General features: G+C 63.3%; 1 protein-coding gene across 4 annotated transcripts; it reads left to right on the top strand.

Moving 5' to 3' along the window:
- Positions 1 to 270: 270 nt before the first annotated feature.
- RBBP8NL (RBBP8 N-terminal like) lies at positions 271 to 18,178 on the top strand. 4 transcript variants are annotated; one of them, NM_001280338.1, is given in 15 exon segments: positions 272 to 491; positions 1,356 to 1,559; positions 8,618 to 8,761; positions 9,883 to 9,925; positions 11,094 to 11,189; positions 11,543 to 11,655; positions 12,179 to 12,251; positions 12,470 to 12,627; positions 12,755 to 12,837; positions 13,128 to 13,294; positions 13,859 to 14,594; positions 14,870 to 15,014; positions 15,515 to 15,585; positions 15,662 to 15,791; positions 17,419 to 18,178. In NM_001280338.1, coding segments are annotated over 13 exon segments (1,995 nt in total). In that variant the 5' UTR covers positions 272 to 491; positions 1,356 to 1,559; positions 8,618 to 8,700; the 3' UTR covers positions 17,538 to 18,178.
- The last annotated feature ends 1,975 nt before the right edge of the window (positions 18,179 to 20,153 follow it).

Genomic DNA, 20,153 nt, shown 5'->3' with positions numbered 1-20,153 from the left:
GAGCTGTGAACAGCAGGAAGGACCACTCTGCGTCAGAGGCCCTACCACCTGTCCCGAGGTGGCGAGACAGCACATTTGCTCACTCCCACCTGCAGCCCCCGACCCGGGCACCCCTGCAAGCCCCCCACCCTTCCCCGCCCGGGCCCTCCGTGTCACAGGCACCAAACTGGATTCTCAGTGCTAACCAGCTTGGCTCCTGCAGCCCAGCCTCACAGTGATTATGAGGAAACAATCCCAACTCTATGTGGCTTCAGACCCAACCTGTCCGGCCACTTTCTGCGAGATGGCAGAACCCGCCTGGTGGCTCAGGGCAGTCTCTGCCTCCTTTCTGCTCCTGGCTGGGAGAATCGAAAACCTGTCAAGCGGGTTTGGCCAAAATCCTGTCTTGTTGCCTGTGCAGGTTCACACCCCACTCACTTCTCTCTCCCTGTGGAGAGCGTGGGGGACTCTGCGCAGAGGTCGACGGAGGTTGAGGCAGGGCCAGGAGCCATGTGAGTACCCGGGACCCCGGGGCCAGGCCACTCAAGCAGCCGGGTGGGCTGGGATCCCCGGCTGGGGTGCTCACCAGGGAGGCTGGAGGCCCAGCTTGGACTCCTGCGAGGAGGGCCGCGGGGGTGGGTGGGACTGGACGTCTTCCCTAAGGGGTGGCACAAGGCTGCTCCTGGTCCAGGGACCTAGCAACGGAGAGAGCTCAGTGGGCGTTCCTGGCAGGAGCTGGGTGCAAAGAGGCCAGGCCTAGTCTGGCACCAGGGCCCAGGAAGTGTCCATGGTCTGCTGAGGGGCTTGGGGCATCAGGGACAGGCTGGTGGCCTCGCCCTCCACCCAGGGCCTGTCCCGCCCCGCCATCCATGTTCACAAGAGGATAAGTGGGCGCAGCCACGGGGGTGAGGGTGGTGCAGGAGTGCAGCACCCGCAGCTGGGCACTGAGCAGGGGGCTCCTCTGCCGCTGTGTCTGTGGGGAAGCAGCCACAAAGGCGGGCCTTGCTCAACCCCCTCCCCCACGGGCCAGGCCTCAGGGAGCCAGCCGGCAAGGCAGGAGAGCAGCCCGGCCCACCTCCACCTCCGGGAGGGAGTCAGGTTGCAGGGCTGCTGTGCCTGAGCTGCAGGGACACCTCGGCTGGCTCCTCTGTTTATGTGTGCACACGAGTGCACAGGGGGCACGCGCATGTGGGGTACACGAGTGCATGTGCACACACAACATGCGTGTGCAGCTGTCCCGGGGCCCCTGCGGTGGTGTGCACACAGCAGGGGAGGGTAGCTGCGGCGGACATGCGTGTGCAGCTGTCCCGGGGGCCGTGCGGCGGTGTGTGCACAGGAGCCTGGGTCAGGGCTCACCATCAACATCTGTTCTACAGTCACAGAAACTGAGGCACGGCCAGACAAGCGACCTGGCCGAAGTCTCCGTGGGAGAGGCTTTGCCCATTACCGCAGAGGGTGGGAGGAGACTCTGAGGCCATGTCCAGGTCCAAATCTTGCTCCACCTGCTCATCTCTGATCTGCTTCAAGCCTCAGTGTCCAAACCTGTAGAATGAGACAATCAGCACTTCCTCCAAGGCCAGGTGGGCCCCGGCCACATGCATGTGCCCAGCCTAGCTATGCAGTGGGTGTTCCACGGGGGCAGCCAGGAGGTGGACAGGGGCAGGGGAATCCCTTGGGGAGAAGCGGGTCAAGGTGCAGAGGGCACCACTCTGAGCTTGGCTTCCTCAGCAAAGCTGCAGAATGGTTTCCGTGCCCATGCAAGTGGGAAAAAGCCTGGGCATGGTGCTTGGCACAGAACAGTATGTGATCAACAGCAGCCACTGCCACTGCTACTGTCACTGCTACTGCCACTGCTACTGTCACTGCTACTGCCACCGCTACTGTCACTGCCACTGCTATGCCACTGCCACTGCTACTGCCACTGCCACTGCTATGCCACTGCCACTGCTACTGCTACTATCACTGCCACTGCTACTGCCACTGCCACTGCTACTGCCACTGCCACTGCCACTGCTACTGCCACTGCCACTGCTACTGTCACTGCCACTGCTATGCCACTGCCACTGCTACTGCCACTGCTACTGCCACTGCCACTGCTATGCCACTGCCACTGCCACTGCTACTGCTACTGCTACTGTCACTGCCACTGCTATGCCACTGCCACTGCCACTGCTACTGCCACTGCCACTGCTATGCCACTGCCAATGCCACTGCCACTTCACTGCCACTGCTACTGCCACTGCCACTGCTACTGCTACTGCCACTGCCACTGCTACTGCTACTGCTGTGGCCATCACTGTTGCTCCTGGATAGGTGGGCAGTCAGTCAGATGGACATACGGACAGCCCAGGCCTCAGAGACGGAGGGTACCAGTGTCCAGCTCTGCACTCCTGCCCCAAAGGCCTGCTGTGGGTCGGTGGCAGGGGTGAAGAGCAGCCGGCCTGGCAGACGTCCTTGGAGCACTGGTGCCCAGGCGGCTTCTCTGGTTGAGTGCCCTCGGAGAGGCAGGGAGCCTGGTGATGCCCCGGATGCCTCCTGCTCAGACAGCAGAGGAGCTCAGGGGGCCCGGCCTCCCAGAGGACAGGGTAAGAACAGGCATCACTGTGGGTTTTGCCACTCGGCCGGACAATGTCCAGTCCTGCCAGGGCCACAGCTGGGCCTGTGATTCCCTGGCCTGTGTGTGGGAGGCAGGTGGCATCTCCCCTGGGTGCAGCCACAGAGATGCTGTGAGCCCATTGGAGTCCATAGTGAGCAGCCATCCAAGGATGAGTGTCATCACCGTCAGAAGCCGGACCTCTGCCCTGAGCGTGGGGAGGGCTGCGTCCTCCTGCACAAGGCCTTTGTGGCAATGAGACTTGACCTTGTCCAAGCACAGAGGGTCCTGCCATCAGCACTGCTGGACACCTGGGGTCCCACATGAGGGAGGTGCAGGTCATGAGGGAGGCGCAGGTGAATCGGGGTCTCCCTCGGCTGCTCACTGAGCACTCCTGTCTACGGAGCTCCTGGCCACACAGGCATTGCCTGTGAGGAGCTTCTAAGCAGCCTGATACAGGGGCAGGGGTGCTGTCACCCCCAGCTGAGGAAACAGGCTCAGAGAGGAAAAGCAACTTGCCCAAGGCCGCATAGAGAGCAGAGACGGGTCCGAGAGCCCCACCAGGGCTGCTGACTGGGAAGCCCACACCTTTACCCTCCACCCAGACTGACTCTCCAGCCAGCACCCTTCAGGAATGCGACCCCTGCCCCACCCCAGCCAGCTCAGCGGGTGGGGGGGGGGTGCACCCTCTCTGCTGGGGCTCTGAGAATGCGTGAGGTAGGATTAACAACAGCAAACCTCTGCCCCCTGAGTGGCCACTCCAGAGTGCCCTGGGAGGGTGGGTGGAGACCCTAGGAGGGCACGTGCGGGCTCTGGGGGGCCTTTAGAGGGAGGTGGGAGTCCTGAGGGACAGGCAGGGCCCACAGTGCATGTCCATTCCCTGGGTGAGGACATGAGGTGGAAGGTGGTCTGCCAGCCTCAGGCTCCCCACGGGGGGCTCTCCTGGGCCCTGTCCGGGGGCTAAGAGGCACCCGTTTACTGGATGGGCTCTGTTCCGTTCTGGTGAGAGCAGCACGTCGCCCCTTGGTTTTAAGGAGCAGTCCCCCGAAGGCAAAGGTGCTGGCACGAGTAGCACCTCACTGCAGGAGGCGGAGCTGCGGGCCTGGGTTAGCTGAAGCCCAGCCCGGCTCTCACTAGCTTTGACCGTGGGCAAGACGCCACCTCTGGGTCATGTTCTCAGTGGCAAAATGGAGCAGAGGGCAAGGCATGGTGGAGTGAGAGTGGTGTCGAGGGGGACAGACATGCACCCCTCGCACCTGCCCCCCCCATGGCCCAGCTGCGAGCAGCAGGTGGGACAATGGCTCACTAGCCTGCCCTCCCCTTCCCCCACTCCTTCCAGGGGGCTCAGCACCCACAGAGACCCTCCAGCCTGGACTCCCAAGTGGGAGGGGCTGGGAGTGGGAGGAGTGGCTGAGGGTGACCCTGGACCAGAGCTCAGCTCTCTCACCCCAGCCCTGTGAAGCCCCCCATGAGCCTCAGCCCAGCCCCTCCCCACCCCAGTAGGCTTGCTGCCCCATCACAGCCCCACTGCACCCCCCACCCAGGCCTGGAGGAGACCCTCCTTCCGAGTTCCCCCAGCCCCAGCACCCCTAGCTGCCCTTGGCAAGCCCAACAAACCCAGAGAAGGCTGACTCGGGAAGAAAAAGCCAGCCCCACTGACCCCGCTGCTGACCCCTGGCTCAAGGCTGCGGGTGCGGGTCTGGATGAGTTTCTGCAATCCTGGTTCATTTCTTCTCCCCAAAAGCACCAGGGCTTGCAACTTCCCTCCACCTCCCATCCCTTCCCCGGAGCTCTCCAGCACTCTAGGAGTGCTGCAGGTGGTTTCAGGCACAGAAAGGATCCTGTGAGTGGGAGGCACAGCAGAGGCTCCGTCCCGGCCTCTGCACCACAGTGACTTCACTGGGAAGGAAGCCCACCTCTCGTGTGGACGCCAGAGACCTCTCCTAGGCCCGCAGGCACCATGGGCTCCCTTGGGCGGCTCCTTTATGGGCGTCGGCCCAGCCCACATGGCAGATGCTGGGGGCCAGGGAAGAGTGGCCTGTTGGGCGGGTCTGGGTGGAATTTCAGGAGCTGCAGCTCAGCCCCCTCCTGGCCCTCCTCAGCTGCTTGAGCCCAGGGAGGCCCCGGCTCTGACATCTTCCTCCCGGGCGCCCCTTGGCCAGGAAAAGCCAGTGCAGCTGGGTGCACCAGAGCCATGGGGAGGACGCCCCAGTCCACACAGGCAGAGCATGCAGACCCACAGCCCCAGGAGCTGGGCACAACCCAGATCCCACTTCCCACTGGGTGACTGAGACGGGAGGCTTGATCTGTTTGAGCCTGTTTCCCCATCTGGAGCGAGGTCTTCGTGGTGTGGTCAAGATTCCGTGGGCTGTCAGGAAGGTCTCAGTGTGTATGGAGTTCGGGAAACGGGGCCACCACTGATGCTGGCCACGTGACCTGCTTCCGGCAGGCTCCATGCTGCCCCACCTCTGGAGCTCAGCGTCCTGTTGGTCCCCTTCACCAGCAAAGACATCCCTCCCAGCCTCCCGCCAGGAAAGCCCCAAGTCTCCCTAGTCCCAGGATCCCTCACCCACCCAACACAGAGCCGCCAACTGTCACCCCCACTCCCTCCGAGGGTGGCTGGAGGCCCCAAAGCCCAGCCGGGTCTGTGGACTGAGCCTCTGCAGCCCAGCATCCTGGTGCTCCGCCCTCCATGCAGCCCCACTAGCCCTGTCAGGGGCCCCTGGGGACGCTGTGGCCACCCCCGAACACAGGCCACACTCTGTCCCACACCCCTTGCTGCCCCACCAGGCTCGGCACTAATGCTTGATCACAGGTGCAAGGGCTCGGCAAGAGTTAGGACACCCTCCTTCCAAGTGGCTCCAGTCACCATCCCCACCCCAGTCCCCATCCCCACCCCAGTCCCCATCCCCACCCCGGGCCCCATCCCCACCCCGGGCCCCATTCCCACCCCAGTTGCCATCCCCACCCCAGTCGCCATCCCCACCCCAGTCGCCATCCCCACCCCGGGCCCCATCCCCACCCCGTGCCCCATCCCCACCCCGGGCCTCATCCCCACCCCAGTCCCCATCCCCACCCCGGACCCCATCCCCACCCCAGTCGCCATCCCCACCCCAGGCCCCATCACCACCCCAGGCCCCATCCCCACCCCAGTCGCCATCCCCACCCCAGTCACCATCCCCACCCCGGTCACCATCCCCACCCCAGTCCCCATCCCCACCCCAGTCGCCATCCCCACCCCAGGCCCCATGGCCTCTCTCGGGGTCCCAAGGCCTGCCACCCTGAGTTAGAGGCACCCCAGCCCCACCCCCAAAGACGCCCACCACCCGACTTCCAGGGCCCCAGGGCAAGTGGCTCTTTCTGTGTTCAATGCACCCTCAAGCCTGGCTTGGGTGGTTTGGCCATGCTGGGATGGGCATGGGGCTGGGCGGCCACCATATTCCACCCATCATGGGATGGGGTTAGGCGGTCCTGTTCGGGACGGTTCTGTAGAATGCTGTTGCACACAGGACCCTCACGTGGGCGTCTCCAGGCTGACCTTTGAGAACCCAGATGCAGCCACGGCTGTTCCCCTCTGTGATCCACTTGGGCTGGGCTGGCTGTGGCGAGGCCTTGGGCATGGCCTCCAGCTACGAGCCCGAAGTTGGATTTTGAGCAGAGCGGTGCACATCTGAGCAGAGACCAGAGCTTCCCAGGGATGGCCACCCTGGAGAGTGGTCCTGGAAGAGATGGGGGGAGGCAGGGGGTTCAGGGGAGGTTGAGCAGGAGGCCAGGCAGGGAGGAGGCCGACACAGTTGTTCAGGAGACGCACCAGTGGTTCCACAGTAGGTTGGGTATGCACACACACAGCACACACACACGCACACTGGCTTGGGCACGCACACACAGAGCAAAAACAGATGCACACACGGCACACACACATGCACACTGGCTCAGGTGTGCACACACAGCAAACACACATGCACACTGGCTCAGGCATGCACACACACAGCACACACCCGCACACTAGCTCGGGTATGCACACACATGGCACACACACATGCATGCTGGCTTGGGCATGCACACACACGGCACACACACATGCACACTGCCTATCATGCACACATGCCACACACATGCACACTGGCTTGAGCATGCACACACAGCACATACACATGCACACTGGCTCAGGCGTGCACACACATGGCACACACACATGCACACTGGCTCGGGTGTGCACACACATGGCACACACATGCACACTGGCTATCACACACACAGCACACACATGCACACTGACTTGGGCATGCACACACACGGCACACACACATGCACACTGGCTATCATGCACACATGGCACATACACATGCACACTGGCTATCACGCACACACACGGCACACACACGCACACTCACGCACACTGACTTGGGCGTGCACACACATGGCACACACATATGCACACTGGCTCAGGTGTGCACACACATGGGACACACACACGCTGGCTCGGTGTGCACACACATGGCACACACACACATGCACATTGGCTATCATGCACACACACGGCACACACATGCACAGTGGCTCGGGCGTGCACACACACGGCAAACACACACACTCCCCCACCCGAGCGAGTGAAGCACAAGCCACCCGGTGAAGAAGTCTGAACTGCAGTGGTTTGTGTGTCACAAACACTGGCTTGCAGAGGCCCAGCCACTTGACCAGTATCCCAACCTCCCAGGCCTGGAGGCCAATCTGTGGGAGGAGGGGGAAGGGTCAGGGGAGGACAGACAGACAGTCACAGCGCCCCCAGGCTCACTCCACCCAGCCCTGCCTGGGAGCTCTCCAGGTCACTGGGAATTTGGAAAGGTCTGGGAGGGTTTGAGGATGAGTGCTCCAGCCCAGGTCCCCAGGCCCAGCCTGCAAAGGCCCCACGGCCCCTTAATTCTGGCCTTAGTCCGTGAGACCACAAGATACCCACTGCCTACCAAGGACCTCCTGAGACCTGTGGGTAGGGGAGGCAGGCAGGGAGGGAGGGGGCCTGTGACCTCTTCAGAGTGGCTCCTACCTCTTCGTGGAACCTTCCAGCATCTGCGTGTGGGAGCTGCTTCCGGGCAGAGGGGGCTGCTGTGGCTGTGTGTGTTTCCGTGTACCTGCAACTGCATGTGTAGCTGTGTCTTTATGTCTGCACAGATTTGTTGTCAGCATGTGTCTGCGTGTACCCATGTCTATGTGTCTCTGTGTGTTGTGTGTGGGCATCCCTGTCTGTGTACATATGTGTTGTATGTGTGTATCTCTGGGTGTGTGCCTGTGTGTTGTGTGTATACATGCTGTGTGGTGTGTCTGTCTTTGTGCATGTGTGTTATGTGTGTACATGCTCTGTGTGTGTCTTTTGCATATATGTGCGTGTGTGTTGTGTGCACATGCTATCTGTGTGTGTGTGTGTGTGCCTGTGGGACAGGATTGAAGCTGCCACGGCATCGGAGGGGGACAGAGATCCCAGGAGGAAACTGAGTACAGGGCTCTGGTGAGAGGGAAGGAGGTGCTGTGACGGTGGTGTTGGGGCCGGGGTGTGGACAGTGGCATGGTCGGGTCTGTGGGGCTCTTACTGGTGAGGTCTGACTCCCAGCTTCACAGCTGGGCAGGTGCCACCAGCACCATCCAGCTCTCGCCAGGCTTCCCTGTCCCTCCATTGAGGTGCCAGGGGAAGTGCTTATGTGGGGACAGGCCAGGCACTGATGGGCTGGATACCTGGGGAGAACGGGGTGGCTCAGAGGTGCCGGCACTCACCCCAGATGCTCCCTGGCCCCTCCAGCCCCTCCCGCACGGCAGCCAGCACCCTGCCCTCTGGCCCCCGACCACATATGTGTGGGAGGAAGCCACACAATGTACTATCTCTGTGCCTGCCCGTGGGGTTCGGGAGCCTCCAGGCCACCTCCCATGAGTAGCCCCTACAGCATGGCATGGGGTCTGCTCCATACAGACACAAGGAGCCCCAATCCTCTCCTGGACTCCACAGCCCACAAGCACTTCCTGAGCGGATCCCTGTCCCCTCTTCCTCCTCTTCAGGATGGACACAGAGGGGCAGTAGAGGCTGCAGGCGTCTCCACAACCCCAGCGCAGAGGGGCCCGGGCCAGGGCCACAGGGAGCCATGGAGAGCTTCATGGAGTCGCTGAACAGGCTGAAGGAGATCCACGAGAAGGAAGTCCTGGGTGAGGGGCCAGGGACAGATGCCAGGCTAGGGAGGGGTCTCCACAGCCCTCACCTAAGGGTCAGGGCAGGCCACTGTGCACCCATGATCACCTCCAATTCCCACCAAGTCAGGGAATGGACCCTGTCTTTTTGGCCCAGGCAGGGGAGTCCTGACCCAAGGCCCAGAGCTACAATGTGGCAGACACCCTGCCTGGGCCCGAGTGCTGACCTCAAGCGGGGATGTCCTCGAGCCACTCCCAGAGTGTGACCCCGAGGGGGAGGGGCACTTTCAAGGGTTGCCACCAACACCTCATGGCCACCTGCCACCCGCAGGCCCCATGCTGCCCATGCTTTGTTCTCCCGTGGGCCGGCCTCCAGTGTGGCAGAAAGAAGTACCCACCCTGGCCGGCCTGCTGAGCTCACCAGGGCAGAGACAGCCACTTCCAGAAACAGGAGCTTATGGCTCTCTGGACCCATCCAGAACATGTCAAGGCACTGAGCTGCAACTCTTCTCTTCCTTCTAGGACACGCCCGAGGCCCCACCCCTGTCCACTTCCCCCACGAGGGACAGGGCCGCAGCCCCCACACCACCCCCAGTCCAGTCCCAGGGCCAGCACCTCCCCGTGGTCTTTCCACTGAGCACCCACACCCACCTGGAGGTCCAAGGACCCGGCTGCCTCCTAGGCAACCCAGAGAGGTGGGGCTGCTGGGGCTAGCCAGGCCCAGGTTGGATCCCCAAGATACCGCAAGGAGAGGGTCTGGGGGGTCCGCCCCAGAAGCTTATCTTATTTCAACACTAGCTATGACACACACATACACACAAAATGGCCCCTCGGTCCCTCTACCTTTCACAGGTGGCTGGTCACTTGTGGCACCGGGGTCCCTGCTCACCCCCAGACACCCCCAGACAGATGCCGGAGGTAGAGACCCCAGGGGAAGCAACAGACGCTAGGCCGAGACCACCGAGCCTCAGGCAGCCCCGTGCCTGGGCACAGACAGGGGCTCACCTGGCAGGGCTGCCCCCAGGGGGTGCAGGGGACAGGAGTGCCACATTGCAGCTCTGCCCAGACCCCGTGGTGGGGACGCTGAAGGTGAAGCAGCAGCTGGGCCTGACCCCCCGCCCCTCTGCTTGCTCCCCCAGGCCTGCAGAACAAGCTTCTGGAACTGAACTCAGAGAGGTGCCGGTGAGTCAGGCCAAGCAGGGCCCCTCCTCGCAGGGACCACACTGGCCATTTCATCCCCCTGAAGCCCCAGTGTGCCAGCACTGCCACCGTCCTATGGTGCAGAAGGGAAACTGAGGCTCAGTGTGGGGGCGGGGGGAGTCACTTGTCCAAGGTCACACGGTGAGCAGGCAGTGAAGCCAGGACTTGAACCCAGTTGCGTCGGCCTCCCAGGGGCGGGGCAAGCCCCCTACTCGGGGCGTCTCCCACCCCAGGATCATGATCAGAATATCAACAATACGTTCACGGTGAGCTGGGGTCATGTCTGGTCAGACGCTGGCGGGCGGGCAGGCTCCCTGCGTTCCGGCTTATAGACCTGGCTGTGGTCCTGCCTGTGCTGTGGCACTAAAGTGGTGCGTGGACAGGACAGACGTCACAGAGGAGCGTGCAGATGACTGGGGGGGGCGTTGTGTGGACAGGACAGAAGTCACAGAGGAGCGTGCAGATGACTGGGGGGGTGTTGCGTGGACAGGACAGACGTCACAGAGGAGCGTGCAGATGACTGGGGGGGTTTTGTGTGGACAGGACGGACGTGAAAAGGAGCGTGCAGATGACTGGGGGGGCGTTGTGTGGACAGGATGGACGTCACAGAGGAGCTTGCAGATGACTGGGGGGGTGGTGCGTGGACAGGACAGACGTCACAGAGGAGCGTGCAGATGACTGGGGGGGTGGTGCATGGACAGGACGGACGTCACAGAGGAGCTTGCAGATGACTGGGGGGTGGGGTGCGTGGACGGGACAGACGTCACAGAGGAGCGTGCAGATGACTGCGGGGGGTGGTGCGTGGACGGCACAGACGTCACAGAGGAGCGTGCAGATGACTGGGGGGGGCGTTGTGTGGACAGGACGGACGTCACAGAGGAGCGTGCAGATGACTGGGGGGGGTGGTGCGTGGACAGGACAGACGTCACAGAGGAGCGTGCAGATGACTGGGGGGGTCACCGGGTTAGGCGTTGCCCCCACAGGGCCGACTTCAAGGGCAAGTCCCCACAGTCGGGGGCACTGAGCAGGATCCAGCCCCAGACCAAGGCTGCAGGTGCCAAATGGCGCTACCCCCCCAGGCTGGATGGTGGGGACAGCGTGTGGCTTCCTGGATGGAACAGGACCCCACTTTAGCTGTTTCCCACCACAGGGACGCCCAGAGGATCGAGGAGCTCTTCTCCAAGAACCACCAGCTCCGGGAACAGCAGAAGACACTGAAGGAGAACCTGCGGGTGCTGGAGAACAGGTGAGCCTGGGAGGACACCTCACAGCACGGCCAGGACCGGTGGGCTCAGGAGAGGAGGAGGTGACAGGGCTCCTCGGAGAATGAGTTTGGGATAAACTCCAGGATAAACTGAACCAGGAAGGTTTCCCCACTGCAGGACATCTCAGAGCCTTAAGGAAATTGCATTTTCAAGATTTCTCCCCAAACTCAGTGGAACATGGGACACCTAGCCCACGGGGTGGGAAGAGGCCTGGGGCTCTACGGAATAGTTTGGGAAGGGCAGGGGCACTTCCCAGCAGTGGGGCGGTGAGTGTCCCAGGCCCTCTGTGGCTTCCGTGCCATCCCTCACACCCCCTGCGTCTCCATCCCTGCAGGCTGCGGGCCGGCCTGTGCGACCGCTGCATGGTCACCCAGGAGCTGGCCAGGAAGCGGCAGCAGGAGTTCGAGAGCTCCCACCTGCAGAACCTGCAGCGCATCTTCATCCTCAGTGAGCCCCACCCACCAGACAGCCGGGGTCCTCTCCCACGGGGCCAGGCGACCCCAGGCCTGTTCAGCCCATGTAGGGGCATGGGGAAAGGAGGCAGGGCGATCGGCCCCACACCACTGGGGGAACCTCACAACCCAATCTACAGACAAACACACAAAGCCCCCAGCCGGCGCTGGTGTGGCCCTCCCTCAACACAGCCTACCTCCCCTGGGCTGGGGGCATCCCAGCCCCCACTGGGCGCGACCTCCTTCCTGTGATGCGGAAGGTCCTGCAGTGCTGAGGCCCCAGTGGCCCTCCTGATGACCAAGGGCAAGCCCCCTTCCCTCGAGGCCGGCACTGCTCATTCAACGGCATCCAATCAGCCATGCACGCAGCCAGCATCCACGGCACCCCTGCTGCCTGCCAGGCCCTGGGCTACGTGCTGGGGGCACTGCTGAGGGGCTTCCCTGGTGCTGTGACGACCCCACCCCTGCCCCTGTCCCCCCCAACCCCTGGCTGCTTTGCTCATCAGTGCCTTTTGCAGCCAACGAGATGAACGGGCTGAAGGAAGAGAACGAGACCTTGAAGGAGGAGGTGAAGCAGCTTCGGGGCCTGGGGTGAGTGGGAAAGGGTCCCAGGGCTCAGACACCCAACTCCCCAGCACCCCCCAAGCAGCACCCAGCACACGTCGCTGGGGGAACCGCCCATGGAGGACTCTCGGGCAGTGTCGGGACAGCTGCGTCACCTGGGGTCACCCAGGAGTGGGCCCGGCTTTTCTGATCATCTCCCGAGATGTTGCTCTCCCTCACCCTCCCTGTCTCTGCCTCCCCTCTAGAGACAGGCCCAAGCCCCGGGCCAAGGAGGGCACCTCGGACCCCCCCTCACCCCTGCTGCTCCCCTCCCCTGGTGGCTGGAAGGCCATCACAGAGAAGCCACTGGGAGGCCACGAGGAGGCTGAGGAAGACCACCAGGGCGTGGGCCTACGGGGAGAAGGTGCTGTGGGGACCCGGTGAGGCTGGGAGGCTGGGCCCCCGCAGGACCAGGGATCCTCCCCCTGGGGCTGGGCCGCTGCCCCTCTGAGCACCTCCCAAGCTCTTGCCCCTGGCTTCTCCTCCCACAGAAAAGCCAGCAGGGCACAGGACATCTCCAGTGGCCAAAATCTCCCCAGGGGCCACCCTGCCTGAGTCGCGAGCCCCAGACATGGTAAGGGCAGGGACCGGGAGCCCACCATGTGCAGCTGGGCCGGCGCAGGCAGGAGGCTGGAGGCAGCTGCACTTTCAGTATGCCAGCCTCTCATGCGCCTAACCCTGAATGTGCCCCTCCTTTGTCCCGGGCAGGAGCCACTGCGCTCCATTTGGCGTGGGTGGGGGTGCAGCTCAGCAGTGAGCAGGGGCAGAGTGGGAGCAGCCCAGGGCAGGCAGCAGAGGCTATGGCAGAGGCCACAGCAGAGGCCACGCATGCCCCCGCCCAGGCTGACCCACCCATCCTCACAGAGCCCCCAGCGCATCTCCAACCAGCTGCACGGGACCATTGCCGTGGTGCGGCCTGGGTCCCAGGCTTGCCCTGCCGACCGAGGCCCCGCCAATGGGACGCCCCCACCACTGCCCGCCAGGAGCAACCCACCCAGCCCAGCGTATGAGCGTGGCCTCTCCCTGGACAGGTGCCCGCCTGCCCCACCCTCACCCAGAGTAGCCTCAGATGAGCTCTTCTCTCAGCCCCTGGTCCCAGGGCAGTCCCTCTGATTATCCCTCACAGCCCTGACCTTCTCTGGCTTGGCTTTTTCTGGGCACCCAGCCTGGAGCAAAGTTCCCACGTGGACACCTCCAGAGTGGCCAGGCCTGGGGCGTGGGGGCAGGGGATGTGGACATTGTCTGAGAACAAGTAGGGTGTGGAGGGTGGACAGGTGGCTAGGACCCTCCAGGTGAGGAGCAGGGGGCTGATGTCCCTGCCAAGAAGACACGGAGGCCTTGGCATCTGGCCCCACCTTGGAGCCCAGACCACAGGCCACCTCTGGCCGGGTCCACACAGCATGGCCTCCAGAGCTGGGGGCTGAGCCTCCCCTCCCTCCATTACCTGCCATGGGACCCATGCAGCTTGCTGCACCTCTCTGGACCTCAGTTTCCTCGCCTGTGGAGTGGGTGCCTGTCGCCTCTCCCTCTCAGGGCTCGCTGGGACGGTCACAGCTCCACACAGCCATGGTCATTCGGCTTCTCCTCCCTCACAGCTTCCTGTGGGCCTCCCGGCCCTCCGCCATGACTCATGAGGCCCCGAAGCGCTCCCCGAAGGTGGACCGGCTCTGCCTCCTAAACCGCCCCCTGTCCCTGCACCTTCAGAGCCCCCACAGCAGCCCCCTGGCCCCTGCTGCAGCCCCCGGTGACCCCCGGCTCCAGGACCTGAAGGCCAGAGAAGCAGAGGCCTGGGAGGAGCCCACAGAACTGCTGGGGCTGCCCAGTGCCCTGGCGGGCATGCAGGACCTTCGCCTGGAGGGGGCACTGCACCTGCTCCTGGCCCAGCAGCAGCTGCGGGCTAGGGCCAGGGCAGGCAGTGTCAGGCCAAGGGGCCAGCCCACACCCGGGGAGATGCTGCCCTCCCTACCAGTCGGCTCAGACTCTGAGGGCCCTGAGAGTGAGGGGACCAGGGCAGCTCTGGCCACAGCAGGCCTGTCTGGAGGGCGGCACACACAGCCTGCAGGCCCGGGCCGCGCCCAGAGGACAGAGGCTGCAGCCACGCAGGACTGTGCCCTAGACAAGCCCCTGGACCTCTCGGAGTGGGGCCGGGCCCGGGGCCAGGACACTCCCAAGTCGGCCGGCCAGCATGGGTCACTCAGTCCTGCCGCTGCCCACACTGCCAGCCCCGAGCCACCCACCCAGTCCGGACCCCTGACTCGCAGTCCCGAGGCACTCAGCAATGGCACCAAAGGGACCAGAGTGCCAGAGCAGGAGGAGGCTTCCACTCCCATGGTAAGGAGCCCAGTCCTGGCTCAGCCCCGGTCCTCAGCCTGCACGTCCCCCACCCCGGGCCAGCCTCCAGCCAGACCTCGGGCTGCTCTTTTCCCTCTGCCCACCAAGTTGTTTCCCAGGGAGAAAGCGAGGCTGCCTCATCCACACTATAAAGGGAAAGGCAGGCCCCTCCACCAGCTGCAGCCTCAAGAGGGGTCCCACCGGCTGTCCAGGGCTGAGTTGGGGGCAAGGAAGTCTCCCAAATAAACTCAAGCCACCTACTTGCCTCCCCCCAGGACCCCTCACGCCCACTTCCAGGGTCCCAGCTCAGCCTGTCCTCTCCAGGCAGTACAGAAGATGAAGACACAGGGAGGCCTCTGCCACCTCCCCACCCACAGCCACCTCCCCACCCACAGCCGCCTGACCTGGACGGCCACCCAGGTACAGTCAGCACCTGGGGTCAGAGTCCAGCTGGGAGGTGTTTTCCCCACAGAGAGAGAGGGTGGTGGTCAATGCCCACCAGGAGTGGGTGTCTCCAGGCCCAGCTCTGCCCTGCCGATCTGACGGGGCAACCCCAGGCTCCAGGGCTTGGCTCTTCCACCTGCAGACACCGGAGGAAGCCGAGGGCCTGGCAGGAGCCTCTCTAACAACACTCAGTGAGGGGGAAAAGCACCTTAGCAATTAGGGCTGGCAAGCAGGCTGTGAGTGCCCCATCATGCAGCATCCAAGCCAGGGGCGGGCACCCCAACTGATGGGGACACTAGGCCTGGGCCCAAACCCCAGTCAGCCTCCTGTCAGCCAGTGCCCTGGGGCAGGTCACTTGGCCCTCCGTGCCTCAGTTTCCCCATCTGCAGAGTTGGCTCCACCCATCCTAGTCTGGCAGGCTCGGGAGACTCCCAGGGCCACCAGCCTGGCCTGACCCCACACTCTGCATCCTTCAGAGCCCAGCAAGGCTGAAGTGCTGAGACCAGAGTCTGAAGAACTGGATGAGACAGACACCCCAGGCAGCGAGGTGGGTCCAGGCCACACACTCAGCAGGGCAGGGCCAGGAGGCAGTCCTCCTCGTGACCACACCCCCTTCTCCCCAGGTGGGCCTGAGCTCCCAGGCGGAGGCCACTACGAGCACGACCGGGGAGGGGCCTGAGTGCATCTGCACCCAGGAGCACGGGCAGGGTCCACCACGGAAGAGGAAGCGGGCCTCGGAGCCTGGGGACAAAGGTACAGCCGGCATGGGGCAGGTGCAGGGAAGGGGGCGAGGGGAGCCACAGCACCCACCTCTCCCCAGTGCCACCTCTCCTCCTGGCTGCCTGGAGAATGGCAGCCTCAGAATGATGGAGCCAAAAATGAACCTCAACCCTCCCCAAATGAACCCCACAGAGGAAGGCGAGGGTGGCCGGAGTGAGTCCTTCCTGCGCAGCCTCTGACTGTGTAGGTTGGGGTCAGGTCCTTCCAAATCTGAGCCTCAGTCTCCTCGCCTGTAAGGGGGCTGACATTAGGGATCGTAGGAGATTTCGGTGAGAGAAGGAGCCAGGGGATGGTCATTGTCCCCACCATCATCCTGGAAGGAAGGGTGTCCTGGTGCACAGGATAAGCCACTGCCACAAGGAGCAGATCCCCAGGGCCCCTTGTCCACCTGCAGACAGGGTCAGCGCAGAAGGCACAGCCCCAAGGGGCATGGGGGCACGTTTGCTCCCCTGGGGAATTGCGGACGGCTCCAGTGTTTGCCAAGGGCAGTGTCCTTGGACCCAGCTCCTCCCAGTAATGCCGGCAGGAGCCTCAGCCCTGGTCCGAGGGTATCGGGACAACTTTTCACTTCCTGCTCTGGGCTCAATGGCAGCTCCAGCTGGGGTCCAGGAGCCCATGAGAGACTTTGAACACCTAATTGTATGGCCCTGGTTTTTGTCCGGGCAAGGCCCGCAGGCAGCAGGCGGGGTGGTGCCGCCACTGTGTGCCATTGTTGCTGGCAGGTGGCCATGGCCTGCGTCTGCCCGGAGCAGCAGTAGAGACCAGCACGCCCCTTATTTGAGGCACTTCCTGCTGAGTGGGTGGAAATGGCCCCGGGGGGTGCAGTCTGTGAGCCAGCACCCCCTTGTGCTCCTACCTGAGCCGGGACCAGGGACGCTGGCAGGGGCTCCTGAGAAACTGCTGTGGCGGTCAGTGAGAGCAGGTCCCTGCCCAGCATGAGCACAGCTCAGCGCCAGAGCCAGCGTCCTCGTGCCTGGTGCCCCAGAAGAGTGGGTGCAGCTGTGGCTGCCTGTGAGCCTTACGACCCTGCCCAGCAGGTAGGATCATCACCGTTTGGCTGGTGCAGAAATTGAGGCTGAGAGGGGAGAGGTCACTTGCCCAAGGTCACAGGTCTGGGACTTGTGTCAGGATTCAAACCTGACCCATTCAACTCAGAGCCTGAGCTTGCTGTGCCTCAGAGATGGCCTGAGCCCAGCATCTCGGCAGGATCCCCGTCCCTGGACCATCGCAGGGACCAGGTGCCCCTCCCATGTGGCCCTAGCCCGGGGGCAGACCTGCTGAGGCCCGTAGCCAGTGTCAGGCCAGCCAGTATGGCCTGGCTCCCTCCAAGGCAGGAAGGGGACCACTGGGGTCAGCGCCGTGTTCGGGGTCACACAATGGGGAGAGTGTCCACCCTCCACCCAATTCTCAGGGTTCACCCTCAGATCGGGCTATCCCTGCTCTGGGCACCGGTTTCTGTAGGAACAATGGTGGCCAGCAAACTTCCCCAAGCACCCAGCTCCCCGTGCCCAGAGGAGACCCAGGAGGCCCTAGGTGAGAGCCAGTGTTGCCTCAAAGGAAGGCACACAGCTCCGGTCTGACCTCCGGCCACTTCCCATAGCCTCCAAAAAGCCGTCCAGAGGGAGAAGGAAACTGACAGCCACTGAGGGGCCCGGGAGCCCAAGGGACACCGAGGACCACAGTCCCTCCCCCAACAGCAGCCCCTGGGAGGAGACCTAGCCAGCCTGCACCAGGGTCCACAGCGAGCCCGGGGCAGCCCTCCACCTGCCCACCAGGGCCTGGAGAGGGCACACCATCCAACCAGCAGGCAGCCCTGCACAGAACCCTGGGAAAAGACCTAGCCAGTCTCAGCTGAACCCACAGTGAGCCCAGGGCAGCTCTCTGCCTGCTCACCACAGCCTGGAGAGGGCACACCACCCAACCAGCAGGCAGCCCCGAAGAGCCGGTGACGGGCACATCCTGGCCCACTTCAAGAGGGGCTGGAGGACCAAGAGGGGTCTCAGGCTGGCGATTCACCCCGTCTCGGCCCACCTGGGAAATGCTCTGCGGCCCATCCCACAGCCCAGCACCTGCTCCCTGAGGGGTGTGGGGACTGCAGGCGGGATCACTCAGGCTCCAGCCCAGCCCTACCCCTGCTGTGCACTGCAGCCGTTCCCAGGCAGTGCCCACGCTCTGGGAGGCAACGGACCACTCGGACCCCCACCCCTGCCCGCCAAACTCCAAGCACAATCTTGGACGCCCCCTCGTGGGCTGACAGCAAACAGATGTCTGGCAGTGAGGGTGGAGGGAGACGGTGGGCGGCAGCACCCTCGCAGACCGGGTCCCCTGAGTGACGGAGAATAAACACTTGAAGAACCGTGCATGTGTCTGGCAGGGCCCCAGGACACCACTGACTGTGCCAGGGACTGGAGGTCACCCCCTTGCGGGAGGGCAGAATAAAACCAGCTCCTCTGCAGAGTCTGCAGTGGGAAGGGACCAGGGCACCCTCGGGGAAGTGCCTGGCAACAGCGGTGGCCGTGTGCACCTGCCCCTCCTCACTAGTCCCTGGCCTGGCAGCCACAGGGCAGCTCGCCAGGACTCCACCGGGAGCACTCAAGGCTGTCTGCTCCTCGGGGGAGGATGAGTATCAGTCCCTCCCAGCTTTGTGGGAGGAGCTTAAGAAACAGATTCTTGGGCCCAACCCCGGATTCACTGAACCAGGACTTTAGAGGTGGGCCTGGAGTCTGTGTTTTAAGAAGCTCCCAGAGGTAATTCTCCTAAATGTGAAGTTTGAGAACTGCCCCTTACAGGGCAGAGACACTGGGCACTGACACCTCTGCTGGGCATCAGGGAGTGGTGGGCAAAGGAGCAATGGCACCAAGTCATGGCCAGTGTTGGGGGACGGGGAGGAGAGCAGGTGTCCCTGGGAGGTCAAGGCAGGTGGCACCTGCAACCCGAATTTGGGTTCTGAGGGATGAACAGGAGTGTGCCAAGTAGGCAAGGAGCTAGGATGTTCTGGGAAGTTTGCTGAGACCCCAACTCTAGAAAAATGGACAAGGATCAGGCAGAAAGGAAAGGTGGGGGCCACGGAGGGGTGCCAGGGCAAGGAGGAAACTAAGAAGTCAGCCCAAGGGCCAGGCCTGCAGTCAGGAGCATCCAGACAGAGCCCTGCGCTTGACACCTGCTCAGAGTTCAGGGTGAGAGCCAAAGAAAATAAGGAGCGAAACTCATGAGCAGGGCCCTCTGCAGCCAAAGCACCAAGGTGAGCTGGGCATTTAAAACCACGCATCACAGGGATGGCAGGACACGGGCCAACGACTGGGCTGGGTGAGGCCTGGGCCAGACTGGGGTACGGGCCTGACTCAGGGGGCACTGCCTCCCACCTGCAGCCTGTGACATGTCTGCCTGTTGTCCTGAGAGGCCAGAGGGACTGAACTCCCAAGAGGGAAGTCCAGGTGTGTTAAAGGTTGCTTTAATTTCTCCAGAATCACACGAAACAAAAGCCATGTGTTCCCTACACACCGCCTGCAGGCCAGGTTGGCTTTTGGCCACCCATCGACACCCTGGGGAGGGGAGAAGACTGGCAGCGGGAGCCTAGCAAGGGGGTTCACCAGACCCAGGAAGAGACCCTGTTCCTTCCTCAGCATTCCTCCTTGTCCCTCAAAGTCTAGCTTAGCGCCAGCAAAGAAGAACTGGCTAGGGGCCCCCCCTACTGCACAGCCGATCGCCAGGGCCTGGCGCTGCAGCCAGCACGGACAGCTGCCTCCTGCCTCCTGCCCTCCACCCTCACTCGCCCCTTTCCGTTCTCATCTGACACCAGATTCTCTGCAAGCTGCTGGTGTATGGCCCACCCTCCCCTGTCAGGCCCCTCCTCCTGGTGATAGCCAGCAGGGATGGAGGGCCCACTGTGTGCCTGCCCCAGCCTCAGCACCCTACAGCGCTGGACACACTCACTCCCTGCTCACGGGAGCCCCCAGGCACACAAGTCAGCACCCCATTCTGTGGATCCAGAATCCGCAGCCACCCCTCTGCTGTGCCACCCAGCCCCGCATTCTCCTAGACAGGACAGCTGCCCATCTTCCCCTAGGCCTGGCAGAGGCCTTGGAGGCCAACTTGGAAGGGCGGAGGGAAAGGAAATGGAGGTGCTGCATGCTGCGTGAGCCCCAGTGGTGGCCCGTGAAGGCCCACGGGAGGGAGCAGGCAGGCAGGAGGTGGGTAGGGGCCTGAAGGGCAGGGGCCCATGCTAGGGGTGGTGATGAAGACCCTGTCTTGCCCACTCGCCCACTGCCTTGTTGGCCATCATGCTGCCTCCCCACACACCAGGTGCTCCTAGGGCCAGCGCTGTGCCTGTCGGTC

This window comes from Pan troglodytes, chromosome 21, assembly GCF_028858775.2.
Source record: "Pan troglodytes isolate AG18354 chromosome 21, NHGRI_mPanTro3-v2.0_pri, whole genome shotgun sequence".
NCBI classification, from domain to species: Eukaryota; Metazoa; Chordata; class Mammalia; order Primates; family Hominidae; genus Pan; species Pan troglodytes.
This window is presented reverse-complemented; position numbering and strand designations above follow the sequence as displayed.

Bases quoted from the DNA above. Each gene is read 5' to 3' on its own strand.
- RBBP8NL (XM_016937202.2), top strand. From the start codon at position 2,078: ATGCCACTGCCACTGCCACTGCTACTGCTACTGCTACTGTCACTGCCA. The intron at 11,190-11,542 runs GTGAGCCTGGGA...CCATCCCTGCAG, and splicing joins CTGCGGGTGCTGGAGAACAG to GCTGCGGGCCGGCCTGTGCG. The intron at 15,586-15,661 runs GTGGGTCCAGGC...CCTTCTCCCCAG, and splicing joins CAGACACCCCAGGCAGCGAG to GTGGGCCTGAGCTCCCAGGC.